Source organism: Bombina bombina, chromosome 5 (assembly GCF_027579735.1).
Source record: "Bombina bombina isolate aBomBom1 chromosome 5, aBomBom1.pri, whole genome shotgun sequence".
Classification (NCBI taxonomy): Eukaryota; Metazoa; Chordata; class Amphibia; order Anura; family Bombinatoridae; genus Bombina; species Bombina bombina.
Genome location: NC_069503.1, coordinates 288,803,264 through 288,816,513, shown reverse-complemented (window position 1 = coordinate 288,816,513; position 13,250 = coordinate 288,803,264). Strand labels below are relative to the sequence as shown.

Here is a 13,250-nt window from a genome sequence, read left to right as displayed (position 1 = left end):
AAAACTGGTCTGAAGGAATTCTCCTTCTTTGGTACAATGAAGAGATTTGAGTAAAACCCCAGCCCCTGTTCCAGAACTGGAACTGGCATAATTACTCCACCCAACTCTAGATCTGAAACACATTTCAGAAATGCTTGAGCCTTCACTGGATTTACTGGGACACGGGAAAGAAAAAATCTTCTTGCAGGAGGCCTTATCTTGAAGCCTATTCTGTACCCTTGTGAAACAATGTTCTGAATCCAAAGATTGTGAATCGAATTGATCCAAATTTCTTTGAAAAATCGTAATCTGCCCCCTACCAGCTGGGCTGGAATGAGGGCCGCACCTTCATGTTGACTTGGGAGCTGGCTTTGGCTTTCTAAAAGGCTTGGATTTATTCCAGACTGGAGATGGTTTCCAAACTGATACCGCTCCTGTAGGGGAAGGATCAGGCTTTTGTTCCTTATTGTGACGAAAGGTTCTGAAATTACTTCAGAAATAGCATCAGGGACAGGAAAAACTTCTGGAATAACTACAGGAGATTTAAAAACCTTATTTAAACGTTTAGATTTAGTATCAAGAGGACCAGAATCCTCTATTTCTAATGCAATTAAGACTTCTTTAAGTAAAGAACAAATAAATTCCATTTTGAATAAATATGAAGATTTATCAGCATCAACCTCTGAAACAGAATCCTCTGAACCAGAGGAATCATTATCAGAATCAGAATGATGATGTTCATTTAAAAATTCATCTGAAAAATGAGAAGTTTTAAAAGACCTTTTACGTTTACTAGAAGGAGGAATAACAGACATAGCCTTCTTAATGGATTTAGAAACAAAATCTCTTATGTTAACAGGAACACTCTGAGTATTAGATGTTGATGGAACAACAACAGGTAATGTAACATTACTAAAGGAAATATTATCTGCATTAACAAGTTTGTCATGACATTCATTACAAACAACAGCTGGAGGAACAGATACGACAAGTTTACAGCAAATACACTTAACTTTGGTAGATCCAGCATCAGGCAGCGATTTTCCAGAAGTATCTTCTGATTCAGGGTCAATCTGAGACATCTTGCAATATGTAATAGAAAAAACAACATATAAAGCAAAATTGATCAAATTCCTTAAATGACAGTTTCAGGAATGGGAAAAAATGCCAGTGAACAAGCTTCTAGCAACCAGAAGCAAATAAACAATGAGACTTAAATAATGTGGAGACAATAATGACGCCCATATTTTTTAGTGCCAAAAAAGACGCCCATATTATTTGGCACCTAAATGCTTTTAGAGCCAAGAATGACGCCACATCCGGTAACGCCGACACTTTTGGCGCAAAAACGTCAAAAAAGTCCGCGCCAAGAATGACGCAATAAAATGAAGCATTTTCAGCCCCCGCGAGCCTAACAGCCCACAGGGAAAAAAATCAAATTTTAAGGTAAGAAAAAAATTGATTATTCAAATGCATTATCCCAAATAATGAAACTGACTGTCTGAAATAAGGAATATTGAACATCCTGAATCAAGGCAAATAAATGTTTAAACACAAATATTTAGAACTTTATATAAAAGTGCCCAACCATAGCTTAGAGTGTCACAAAAATAAGACTTACTTACCCCAGGACACTCATCTACATGTAGTAGAAAGCCAAACCAGTACTGAAACGAGAATCAGTAGAGGTAATGGTATATATAAGAGTATATCGTCGATCTGAAAAGGGAGGTAAGAGATGAATCTCTACGACCGATAACAGAGAACCTATGAAATAGACCCCGTAGAAGGAGATCATTGAATTCAAATAGGCAATATTCTCTTCACATCCCTCTGACATTCACTGCACGCTGAGAGGAAAACCGGGCTCCAACCTGCTGCAGAGCGCATATCAACGTAGAATCTAGCACAAACTTACTTCACCACCTCCACGGGATGCAAAGTTTGTAAAACTGATTTGTGGGTGTGGTGAGGGGTGTATTTATAGGCATTTTGAGGTTTGGGAAACTTTGCCCCTCCTGGTAGGAATGTATATCCCATACGTCACTAGCTCATGGACTCTTGCTAATTACATGAAAGAAATTGTGATTTAACTGCTTTGTATTTGTGGATTGAATTAATAAAATACATCTTAAAGTGAAAGTCAATCATAGCATTGTACAAACGCTAGGATTGACTATTGAAACAAATAAAGGGGACTTTTCACCTTATTGGTTTCAACAGATCGCTGTTCTTAGCTGCTACAGCAGCCCACGGCTAAAAAACAAAATTTATGCTTACCTGATAAATTTATTTCTCTTGTGGTGTATCCAGTCCACGGGTTCATCCATTACTTGTGGGATATTCTCCTTCCCAACAGGAAGTTGCAAGAGGACACCCACAGCAGAGCTGTCTATATAGCTCCTCCCCTAACTGCCACCCCCAGTCATATGACCGAAGACAAGCAAGAAAAAAGGAGAAACTATAGGGTGCAGTGGTGACTGTAGTTTAAAAATAAAAAACACCTGCCTTAAAATGACAGGGCGGGCCGTGGACTGGATACACCACAAGAGAAATAAATTTATCAGGTAAGCATAAATTTTGTTTTCTCTAGTAAAGGTGTATCCAGTCCACGGGTTCATCCATTACTTGTGGGATACCAATACCAAAGCTTTAGGACACGGATGAAGGGAGGGACAATGCAGGAACTTAAACGGAAGGCACCACTGCCTGTAAGACCTTTCTCCCAAAAATAGCCTCCGAGGAAGCAAAAGTATAGAATTTGTAGAATTTAGAAAAGGTATGAAGCGAAGACCAAGTCGGCGCCTTACAAATCTGTTCAACAGAGGCCTCATGTTTAAAAGCCCATGTGGAAGCTACTGCTCTAGTAGAATGAGCTGTAATTCTTTCAGGAGGCTGTTGGCCAGCAGTCTCATAAGCTAAGCGGATTAAGCTTCTTAGCCAAAAAGAAAGAGAAGTTGCCGAAGCCTTTTGGCCTCTCCTCTGTCCAGAGTAGACAACAAACAAAGCAGATGTTTGACAAAAATCCTTTGTAACTTTAAAGCACGAACCACATCAAGATTGTGTAATAGACGTTCCTTCTTTGAAGAAGGATTAGGACATAATGAAGGAACAACAATCTCCTGATTGATATTCTTATTAGATACCATCTTAGGAAGAAACCCAGATTTGGTACATAAAACTACCTTATCTGCATGGAAAATCAGATAAGGGGAATCACACTGTAAAGCAGATAACTCCGAAACTCTTCGAGCCAAGGAGATAGCTACTAAAAACAGAACTTTCCAAGATAAAAGCTTAATATCTATGGAATGCAAAGGTTCAAACGGAACCCCTTGAAGAACTTTAAGAACTAAATTTAAACTCCATGGTGGAGCGACAGGTTTAAACACAGGCTTGATTCTAACCAAAGCCTGACAAAACGCCTGAACGTCTGGAACCTCAGCCAGACGCTTGTGCAAAAGAATAGACAGAGCAGAAATCTGTCTCTTTAAGGAACTAGCTGACAATCCCTTCTCCAATCCTTCTTGGAGAAAGGATAATATCCTAGGAATCCTGACCTTACTCCATGAGTAACCCTTGGATTCACACCAATGAAGATATTTACACCATATCTTATGATACATTTTCCTGGTGACAGGCTTTCAAGCCTGAATTAAGGTATCAATGACTGACTCGGAAAAACCACGCTTTGATAAAATCAAGCGTTCAATCTCCAAGCAGTCAGACGCAGAGAAATTAGATTTGGATGTTTGAAGGGACCTTGAAGTAGAAGGTCCTGCCTGAGCGGCAGAGTCCAAGGTGGAAAGGATGACATGTCCACCAGATCTGCATACCAAGTCCTGCGTGGCCACGCAGGAGCTATCAAAATCACTGAAGCTCTCTCCTGCTTGATCTTGGCAATCAGAGGAGGGAGCAGAGGAAATGGTGGAAACACATAAGCCAGGCTGAAGGACCAGGGCGCTGCTAGAGCATCTATCAGCGCTGCCTGGGGATCCCTTGTCCTGGACCCGTAACAAGGAAGCTTGGCCTTCTGACGAGACGCCATGAGATCCAGTTCTGGTTTGCCCAATAGTTGAATCAGCTGGGCAAATACCTCCGGATGGAGCTCCCACTCCCCCGGATGAAAAGTCTGCCGACTTAGAAAATCCGCCTCCCAGTTCTCTACTCCTGGGATATGGATAGCTGAGAGATGGCAAGAGTGAACCTCTGCCCATAGAATCATCTTTGAAACCTCCAACATTGCCAGGGGGCTCCTTGTTCCCCCCTGATGGTTGATATAGGCTACAGTCATGATGTTGTCCGACTGAAATCTGATGAACCTGATCGCAGCTAGGTGAGGCCAAGCCTGAAGAGCATTGAATATCGCTCTTAGTTCCAGAATGTTTATCGGAAGGAGGGCTTCCTCTTGAGTCCACAAACCCTGAGCCTTCAGGGAGTTCCAGACTGCGCCCCAGCCCAGAAGGCTGGCATCTGTCGTCACTATAGTCCATTCTGGCCTGCGGAAACTCATTCCCCTGGACAGATGGACCCGAGATAGCCACCAGAGAAGAGAATCCCTGGTCTCTTGATCCAGATTTATCAGAGGAGAAAAATCTGTGTAGTCCCCATTCCACTGATTGAGCATGCAAAGTTGCAGTGCTCTGAGATGTAGGCGGGCAAACGGAACTATGTCCATTGCCGCTACCATTAGGCCGATTACTTCCATACACTGAGCCACTGACGGCCGAGAAGTGGAATGAAGAGCACGGCAGGAAGTTAGAAGTTTTGACAACCTGACCTCTGTCAGAAAATTTTTAATTTCTACTGAATCTATCAGAGTTCCTAGGAAGGAAACTCTTGTGAGAGGGGAGAGAGAACTCTTTTCTTCGTTCACCTTCCACCCGTGAGACCTCAGGAATGCCAGAACAATGTCCGTATGGGACTTGGCGATTTGGAAAGTCGACGCCTGTATCAGAATGTCGTCTAGGTAAGGAGCCACCGCTATGCCTTGTGGCCTTAGAACCGCCAGTAGGGACCCTAGAACCTTCGTAAAGATTATTGGTGCCGTGGCTAACCCGAAGGGAAGAGCCACAAACTGGTAATGCCTGTCTAGAAAGGCGAACCTGAGGAACTGATGATGATTTCTGTGTATCGGAATGTGGAGATAAGCATCCTTTAAGTCCACGGTAGTCATATCATGGACATGGACCCTCCTGGCTCATAGGTAGTATGGTTCGAATAGTCTCCATCTTGAAGGATGGGACCCTGAGAAATTTGTTTAGGATCTTGAGATCCAAGATTGGTCTGAAAGTTCCCTCTTTTTTGGGAACTATAAACAGATTTGAATAGAAGCCATACCCCTGTTCCTCCCTTGGAACTGGGTGAATCACTCCCATAACCAGTAGGTCTTGAACGCAACGTAAGAATGCCTCTCTCTTTATCTGGTTTGCAGATAATTGTGAGAGATGAAATCTCCCCTTTGGAGATGAAACTTTGAAGTCCAGAAGATATCCCTGGGAAACAATCTCCAGAGCCCAGGGATCCTGGAGTCTCTTGTCCAAGCCTGGGCGAAGAGAGAAAGTCTGCCCCCAACTAGATCCGGGCCCTGGATCGGGGGCTACTCCTTCATGCTGTTTTAGAGGCAGCAGCAGGTTTTTTGGCCTGCTTCCCCTTGTTCCAGGCCTGGTTAGGTCTCCAGACTGGTTTGGACTGGGCAAAATTTCCCTCTTGTTTTGCATTAGAGGAAGTTGAAGCTGCGCCACTCTTGAAGTTTCGAAAGGAACGAAAATTAGTCTGTTTGGTCCTTAATTTGTTGGACCCATCCTGAGGAAGGGCGTGACCTTTTCCTCCAGTAATATCAGAAATGATCTCCTTCAGTCCAGGCCCGAATAGTAACGTCAGCTGACCAGGATTTAAAGGGACACTGTACCCAAATTTTTTCTTTCATGATTCAGATAGAGCATGCAATGTTAAGCAACTTTCTAATTTACTCCTATGATTAAATTTTATTCATTCTCTTGGTATCTTTATTTTAAAGGCAAGAATTTAAGTTTAGATGCTGGCCCATTTTTGGTGAACAACCTGGGTTGTCTTTGCTGATTGGACAGCACCAATAAACAAGTGCTATCCATGGTTCTGAACCACAAATTGACTGGCTACTTAGCTTAGATGCCTTCTTTTTCAAATAAAGAATGCAAGAGAACGAAGAAAAATTGATAATAGGAGTAAATTAGAAAGTTGATTAAAATTGCTTGCTCTATATGAATCACAAAAGAAAAAAATTGGGTTCAGTGTCCCCTTAAGCCATAGCGCCCTACGCACCTGAATGGCAAAACCTGAATTCTTAGCCGTTAGCTAGGTTAAATGAAAAACGGCGTCAGAAATAAAGGAATTAGCTAATTTAAGAGCTTTAATCCTGTCTAGAATATCATCTAACGGGGTCTCCACCTGTAGAGCCTCCTCAAGAGACTCGAACCAGAAAGCCGCTGCAGCAGTGACTGGGGCAATGCATGCAAGAGGCTGGAGAATAAAACCTTGTTGTATAAAGATTTTCTTAAGGAAACCCTCTAAATTTTATCCATTGGATCTAGGAAAGCACAACTGTCCTCGACGGGGATAGTTGTACACTTAGCTAGTGTAGAGACTGCTCCCTCCACCTTAGGGACCGTCTGCCACGAGTCCCGTGTTGCGGCATCTATGGGAAACATATTTTTAAAAGCAGGAGGGGGAGAGAACGGTACACCTGGTCTATCCCATTCCTTAGTAATAATTTCTGAAAACCTCTTAGGGACTGGAAAAACGTCAGTGTAAACAGGCACTGCAAAGTATTTGTCCATTTTACACAATTTCTCTGGGACTACAATGGGGTAACAGTCATCCAGAGTCGCTAAAACCTCCCTGAGCAACAAGCGGAGGTGTTCAAGCTTAAATTTAAATGCTGTCATTTTAGAATCAGACTGAAGTAGCGCCTTCCCTGAATCAGAAATGTCACCCACAGATAGAAGCTCTCCTGCTTCGGCTTCTGCATATTGTGAGGGTATATCGGACATAGCTACTAAAGCGTCAGAAAGCTCTGTATTTGTTCTAGCCCCAGAGCTGTCTCGCTTTCCTTGTAAGCCTGGCAGTTTGGACAATACCTCTGTGAGGGTATTAGTCATAACCGCCGCCATGTCTTGTAAGGTAAACGCATTGGATGCGCCAGATGTACTTGGCGTCACTTGAGCGGGAGATATAGGTTTGGACACATGGGGAGAGCTAGGTGGTTTAACCTCCCTTTTGTCAGTCTGAGAAACCTCTGGTGATAAATCTTTAAATGCCATAATATGGTCTTTATAACTTATAGAAATATCAGTACATTTGGTACACATTCTAAGAGGGGGTTAACACAATGGCTTCTAAACATAATGAACAAGGAGTTTCCTCTATGTCAGACATGTTTAACAGACTAGTAATGAGACCAGCAAGCTTGGAAAACACTTTAATAAATGTGAAACAGCAATTAAACAAAAACGTTACTGTGCCTTTAAGAGAAAAAAACTACCACATAAACTGCAAAACAGTGTTAAAAAGTAGTAAACTCTACGAAATGTTTACAGTGTGTATAAGGGACTAAAGCAGCATTGCACCCACTTGCAAATGGATGATTAACCCCTTAGGCCCCAAACTGTATTTGTAAAACGTTAAAACTGTTAATAAACAGTCAAACACACTGCCACAGCTCTGCTGTGGCTCCTACCTGCCCTTAAACATGATTTTTGCAGGAAAAAAACCCTCTCTAGTGGTCCTAGATGCCGGAGGGCTCCTTTAGGGAAGCTGGATGTCTCAGTCTGAATATCAACTGCGCATTTAGAGTGCGAAAATAGGCCCCTCACACCAAGCACTCAATGTCAGAGGGCCTTTAAAAAGTACTCCTAGGAGTAATCAGACTAGCCATGTGGAAAACTAGGCCCCAAATAAAGATTTATTACCCTCAGAGAAAAAACGTTTTTTCTATAAACCATGCAAACGTTTTGACACTAAGTAATATGAGCATTAACATGAATATTACCCTTTTTTGTAAGCATGATCCCAGTCGTTGTTAAATCACTGCATCAGGCTTACCTCAAATATACAAGGCCCTGTCAGCATTTTCTAGACCTTATCATCTCTCTAGAAATAAATATACTGAACATACCTCAAAGCAGGTAATCTGCAAACCGTCCCCCCAACTGAAGTTTTCTTTCCATACTCTTCAGTTATGTGTGAGAACAGCAATGGACCTTAGTTACAAACCGCTAAGATCATCAACCTCCAGGCAGATTCTTCTTCTAATTTCTGCCTGAGAGTAAAACAGTACAACGCTGGTACCGTTTAAAAATAGCAAACTCTTGATTGAAGGTAAACACTACACTAAGTCACCACATCTCTCTTACACTTCCTATCTTGTCGAGAGTTGCAAGAGAATGACTGGGGGTGGCAGTTAGGGGAGGAGCTATATAGACAGCTCTGCTGTGGGTGTCCTCTTGCAACTTCCTGTTGGGAAGGAGAATATCCCACAAGTAATGGATGAACCCGTGGACTGGATACACCTTTACAAGAGAAATGTTTTTGCTAAGAGGTGACGTTTTCACCTCTTAGCCAATAGCCGTGCGGTAAATCCGGCTCCCATGGGCGAAAAAAATCCGGGTCCCATGAAAACATCACTTCTTAGCACAAACATTTTTAGCCGTGGGGCTGCTGTAGCAGCTAAGAATGGCGATCGGTTGAAACAAATAAAGGGGCTTTCTACATGAAGTATCTTATACTTCATGAATGAAAGTCCCCTTTATTTGTTTCAATAATAAATCCTAGCGTTTGTACAACGCTAGGATTGACTTTCACTTTAAGTAGTTGGAAGATGAATGTTTTTGGTTTTAAAAGGTGGCTCTCTTTTTTTCCTTACATTTTTATTTTTCTGTTGTGAGTTTTATTTGAGCCTGTGATCCATAACTAATTATATAAGGCTCTTATGTAACATCTCAGCAGTACTATAAGCTACCACAAATATATCTAGAAAGGCACATTTTATATTGAGCGCTGTTATCTTGCTATTCAGGCCTCTGCATAAGAGGAGAGACACGTATCACAATATAATCTTACTCCTCAGTAAAGATGCACCCTCCCTCCATGATGGTATGTTTTTTATTATCTGGCCCTAAGTATGAATGATGTATGATGGCGGAATGGCAAGTGCTGATACTATTAAATGTTCTCATATAAGATAAAATGTTTTCTCACAGTCTGACAATCTATAGATATTTTATGTTTATATAACTGGCTTACAGCTGTAGCTTATTATTTCATTTACTTTGCATGACTGACCTTTATGTAATCACTTCTAACAGCATTTTGCTATATTCTTACACTGTTATATAAAGAGATGTTAGATTATCATAAACAGGTATATACACATTTATAATGCATGTTACAGCTCAGTATACACTACATGCACACGTTTTAGCTGAAAATAAATAGCTACTATTTACCTATGATGAGAATTCACAGTGGACTGAGGGGATTCAAAACCTGATCTCGATCGAGAGGAAGAATGCCTCTGGTCTCCATACAGCTCCAGATTACCAGCTGGAAGGTACGGAGAGTCTGTCCTCAGCTCATTGCCTGAAAGAGATTACATGGGTAAAACCAATTTCTTTATTATCTTTTGTTTAATAGGGACAGTCTACTTAGAAATTGTTATTGTTTAAAAAGATAGATAACTTTACTACTCATTCCCCAGCTTTGCATAACCAACAATGTTATATTAACATACTTTATAGCCTCTAAGTTTGCCTGTTTCTAAGCCCCTGCTGGCTGCCTCTTATGTCAGTGCTTTTTATTAGCTTTTAACAGCCAGACAGTGCTAGTTCACGTGTGCCATATAGATAACTTTGTGCTCACTCCAGTGGAAAATGATAATCGTTATGCAAGAACCAGCACTAATTTGTTAAAATGCAAGATTGTAAAAAACATAATTTATGCTTACCTGATAAATTAATTTATTTCATGGTGGAGACAAGTCATGATCCATTACTCCTGGGAATTACTCTTCACTACTACTAGGAGGAGGCAAAGATAACCAAACCCCAAGAGCTCTATAAAACCCCTCCCACATCACGGGTACCTTAGGCTAACGTATAGCCAAGCAAAATTAGGTAGGAAAATAAATAAGAGCAAAATAAAAGGAGCAGGGGAAAAAACTAAATTTATGCTTACCTGATACATTTCTCTCTTTCCGGATATGGACAATTCACAATGTCATTCCAATTACTAGTGGGAATATCACTTGTGGCCAGCAGGAGGAGGCTAAGAGCACCACAGCAAAGCTGTTAAGTATCACTCCGCTACCCATAATCCCCAGTCATTCGACCGAAGAGAAATGTAAAAAGGAATAACACAAAGGTGTAGAGGTGCCTGAGCTTCAGTCAAAAATAACTGTCTTAAATAAGGGTGTGGTCATTGGACTCTCCATATCCGGAAAGAAAGAAATTTATCAGGTAAGCATAAACTTTGTTCTCTTTCCTAAGATATGGAGAGTCCACGACGTCATTCCAATTACTAGTGGGAACCAATACCCAAGCTAGAGGACACGGAATGAATAGGGAGGAAGAACAAGACAGGCAGACCTAAACAGAAGGCACCACCGCTTAAAGAACCTTTCTCCCAAAAGAGGCCTCAGCCAAAGGCAAAAGTATCACATTTGTAAAATTTTGAAAAAGTATGCACGAGAGGACTAAGTTGCAGCCTTGCAAATCTGTTCCACAGTTGCTTCATTTTTGAAAGCCCAAGAAGAGGAGACAGCCCTAGTGGAATGAGCTGTTTTTTTCTCTCAGGAGGCTGCTGGCCAGCAGTCTCATAAGCAAAACTAATTATACTTCTTAACCAGAGGGAAAGAGAAGTAGCCTTACGCTTTACAGAGAAACAAACAAACAAGGTAGAAGACTGGCGAAAATCCTTAGTCGTCTGAAGGTAGTATTTTAGAGCACGCACCACATCCAAGATGTGCAACAGACGTTCCTTATGAGAAGAAGGATTAGGACAGAGAGAAGGAACAACAATTTCCTGATTAATATTTCTATCCAAGACCACTTTCGGAAGAAAACCCAATTTAGTACGAAGAACCACCTTATCTGCATGAAAGATAAGGTAAGGCGAATCACACTGCAAAGCTGAGAGTTCCGAAACTCTTCGAGCAGAAGAGATAGCAATAAGAAACAAAACCTTCCAAGATAACACTTTAATATCTATAGAATGAATAGGCTCAAACGGAGCCTGCTGTAAAGCTTTAAGAACAAGGTTAAGGCTCCAAGGAGGAGCAACAGGTTTAAACACAGGCCTGATTCTGACCAGGGCCTGACAAAAAGATTTAACATCTGGCACTTCTGCCAGACGCTTGTGTAAAAACAAATTATGCTTACCTGATAATTTCATTTCCATCTGTATGGGAAGAGTCCACAGCTGCATTACTTGTGGGAAATACTGAACCTGGCCACCAGGAGGAGGCAAAGACACCCCAGCCAAAGGCTTAAATACCTCCCCCACTTCCTCATAACCCCAGTCATTCTACTGAGGGAACAAGGAACAGTAGGAGAAATATCAGGGTGAAAAAGGTGCCAGAAAAAAAATAAAAAAAAATTTAGGGCCACCCATCGGAGAACACGGGCGGGAGCTGTGGACTCTTCCCATACAGATAGAAATGAAATTATCAGGTAAGCATAATTTATGTTTTCCATCTTAATATGGGAAGAGTCCACAGCTGCATTACTTACTTGTGGGAAACATATACCCAAGCTCTAGAGTACATGGAATGCTAACGGGAGGGAAAAAAAGAGAGGCGGACCCTAATCTGAGGGCACCACGCCCTCAAAAACTTTCTCCCGAAGGCTGCTCCAGCAGAAGCAAAACATCAAAATTTTAGAATAAGTATGTAAGAAGAAACAGATAACCGCCTTACAAATCTGATCCATAGAGGCCTCATTTTTGAAGGCCCAAGAGGAAACCACTGCTCTCGTAGAATGAGCCATAATCCTCAAAGGAGGCTTATGTCCTGCCGTTTCTATGCTAAACGGATGACACTCCTCAGACAAAAAAATAAGGAAGTCGAAGAGGCCCTCGGACCCCTACGCTTCCCGGAAAAGAAAAGAAACAGAGAAAGAGGTTTGTCTAAATTCCTTCGTGGCCCGAAAATAGAACTTCAAGGCACAAACCACATCCATAAATACGTTGTAAACATTTCTTCGATGAAGAAGGATTAGGACATAAGAAAGGTACCACAATTTTTTGATTGATGTAGCGAATTGACACAACCTTAGGAAGAAAACCTTACTTGGTTTGCAGAACAGCCTTATCGGCATGCAAAGCCAGATAAGGAGGGACGCATTGCAAGGCAGCAATCACAGATACTCGCAGAAGCAATAGTCAGTAGAAAAGGAACCTTCCAAGTCAACAATTTAATGTCTACTTCATGCATAGGCTCCAACGGAGATGGTTACAAAACCTTAAGAACAAGATTTAAACTCCAAGGAGGAGCCTTAGATCTAAACACAGGTCTGATCCCAGCAGAGCCTTAACAAATGGCTGCACATCTGGAAGCTCTGCAAACCTCTTGTGCAGTAACACAGACAGGGCCGAAAACTGTCCCTTCAGGGGACTTGCAGAAAAGCCCTTCTCCAGTTCATCCTGGAGAACAGAATAAGTAGGTCCTCCACACCTTATGATAGATGCTACGAGCAACCAGCATACAAGCTTGAATGAGAGTAAAAATAACTCCCTCAGAAAACCCTCTCTTGGCTAGGACTAAGCGTTCAATCTCCACGCAGTCAGCCTCAGAGAATCTAGACATTGATGAACAAAGAGACCTTGGTCAGCAGATCCCTTGCAACAAGGTAACTTCCACGGAGGAGATGATGACATCCCCACTAAATCCACAAACCATATCCTTTGCGGCCAAGACGGAGCAGTCAGTATAACTGACGCCTGCTTGACTCGAGCCACTACACTAGAAAGTAGTGGTAACGGTCGGAAAGGATAAATTGGATTGAACCTCCAAGGCACCGCTAAGGCATCTGTTAACTCAGCATGAGGATCCCTGTACCTCAACCCCTATCTGGGTAGCTTGGTATTGAGACGTTATAAGATCATCCTCTTGCAAATCTCTGCAAACACTCGGGATGGAGAGACCATTCTCCCGGATTAAATGATTGTCTGCTGAGGAATCCGCTTCCCAGTTGTCCACACCCGGAATTTGGATCGCTGACAGCGAACAAATGCGGGTC

The 13,250-nt window shown here is 41.9% G+C and overlaps 1 protein-coding gene across 1 annotated transcript in view; it reads right to left on the bottom strand.

Moving 5' to 3' along the window:
• Positions 1-13,250, bottom strand: part of AKAP9 (A-kinase anchoring protein 9) — an 894,005-nt gene that overhangs the window by 28,504 nt on the left and 852,251 nt on the right. The window contains exon 48 of the mRNA XM_053715709.1: positions 9,465-9,597. Coding sequence (XP_053571684.1) covers positions 9,465-9,597 — 133 coding nt within the window. The remainder of the gene's footprint in view (positions 1-9,464; positions 9,598-13,250) is intronic.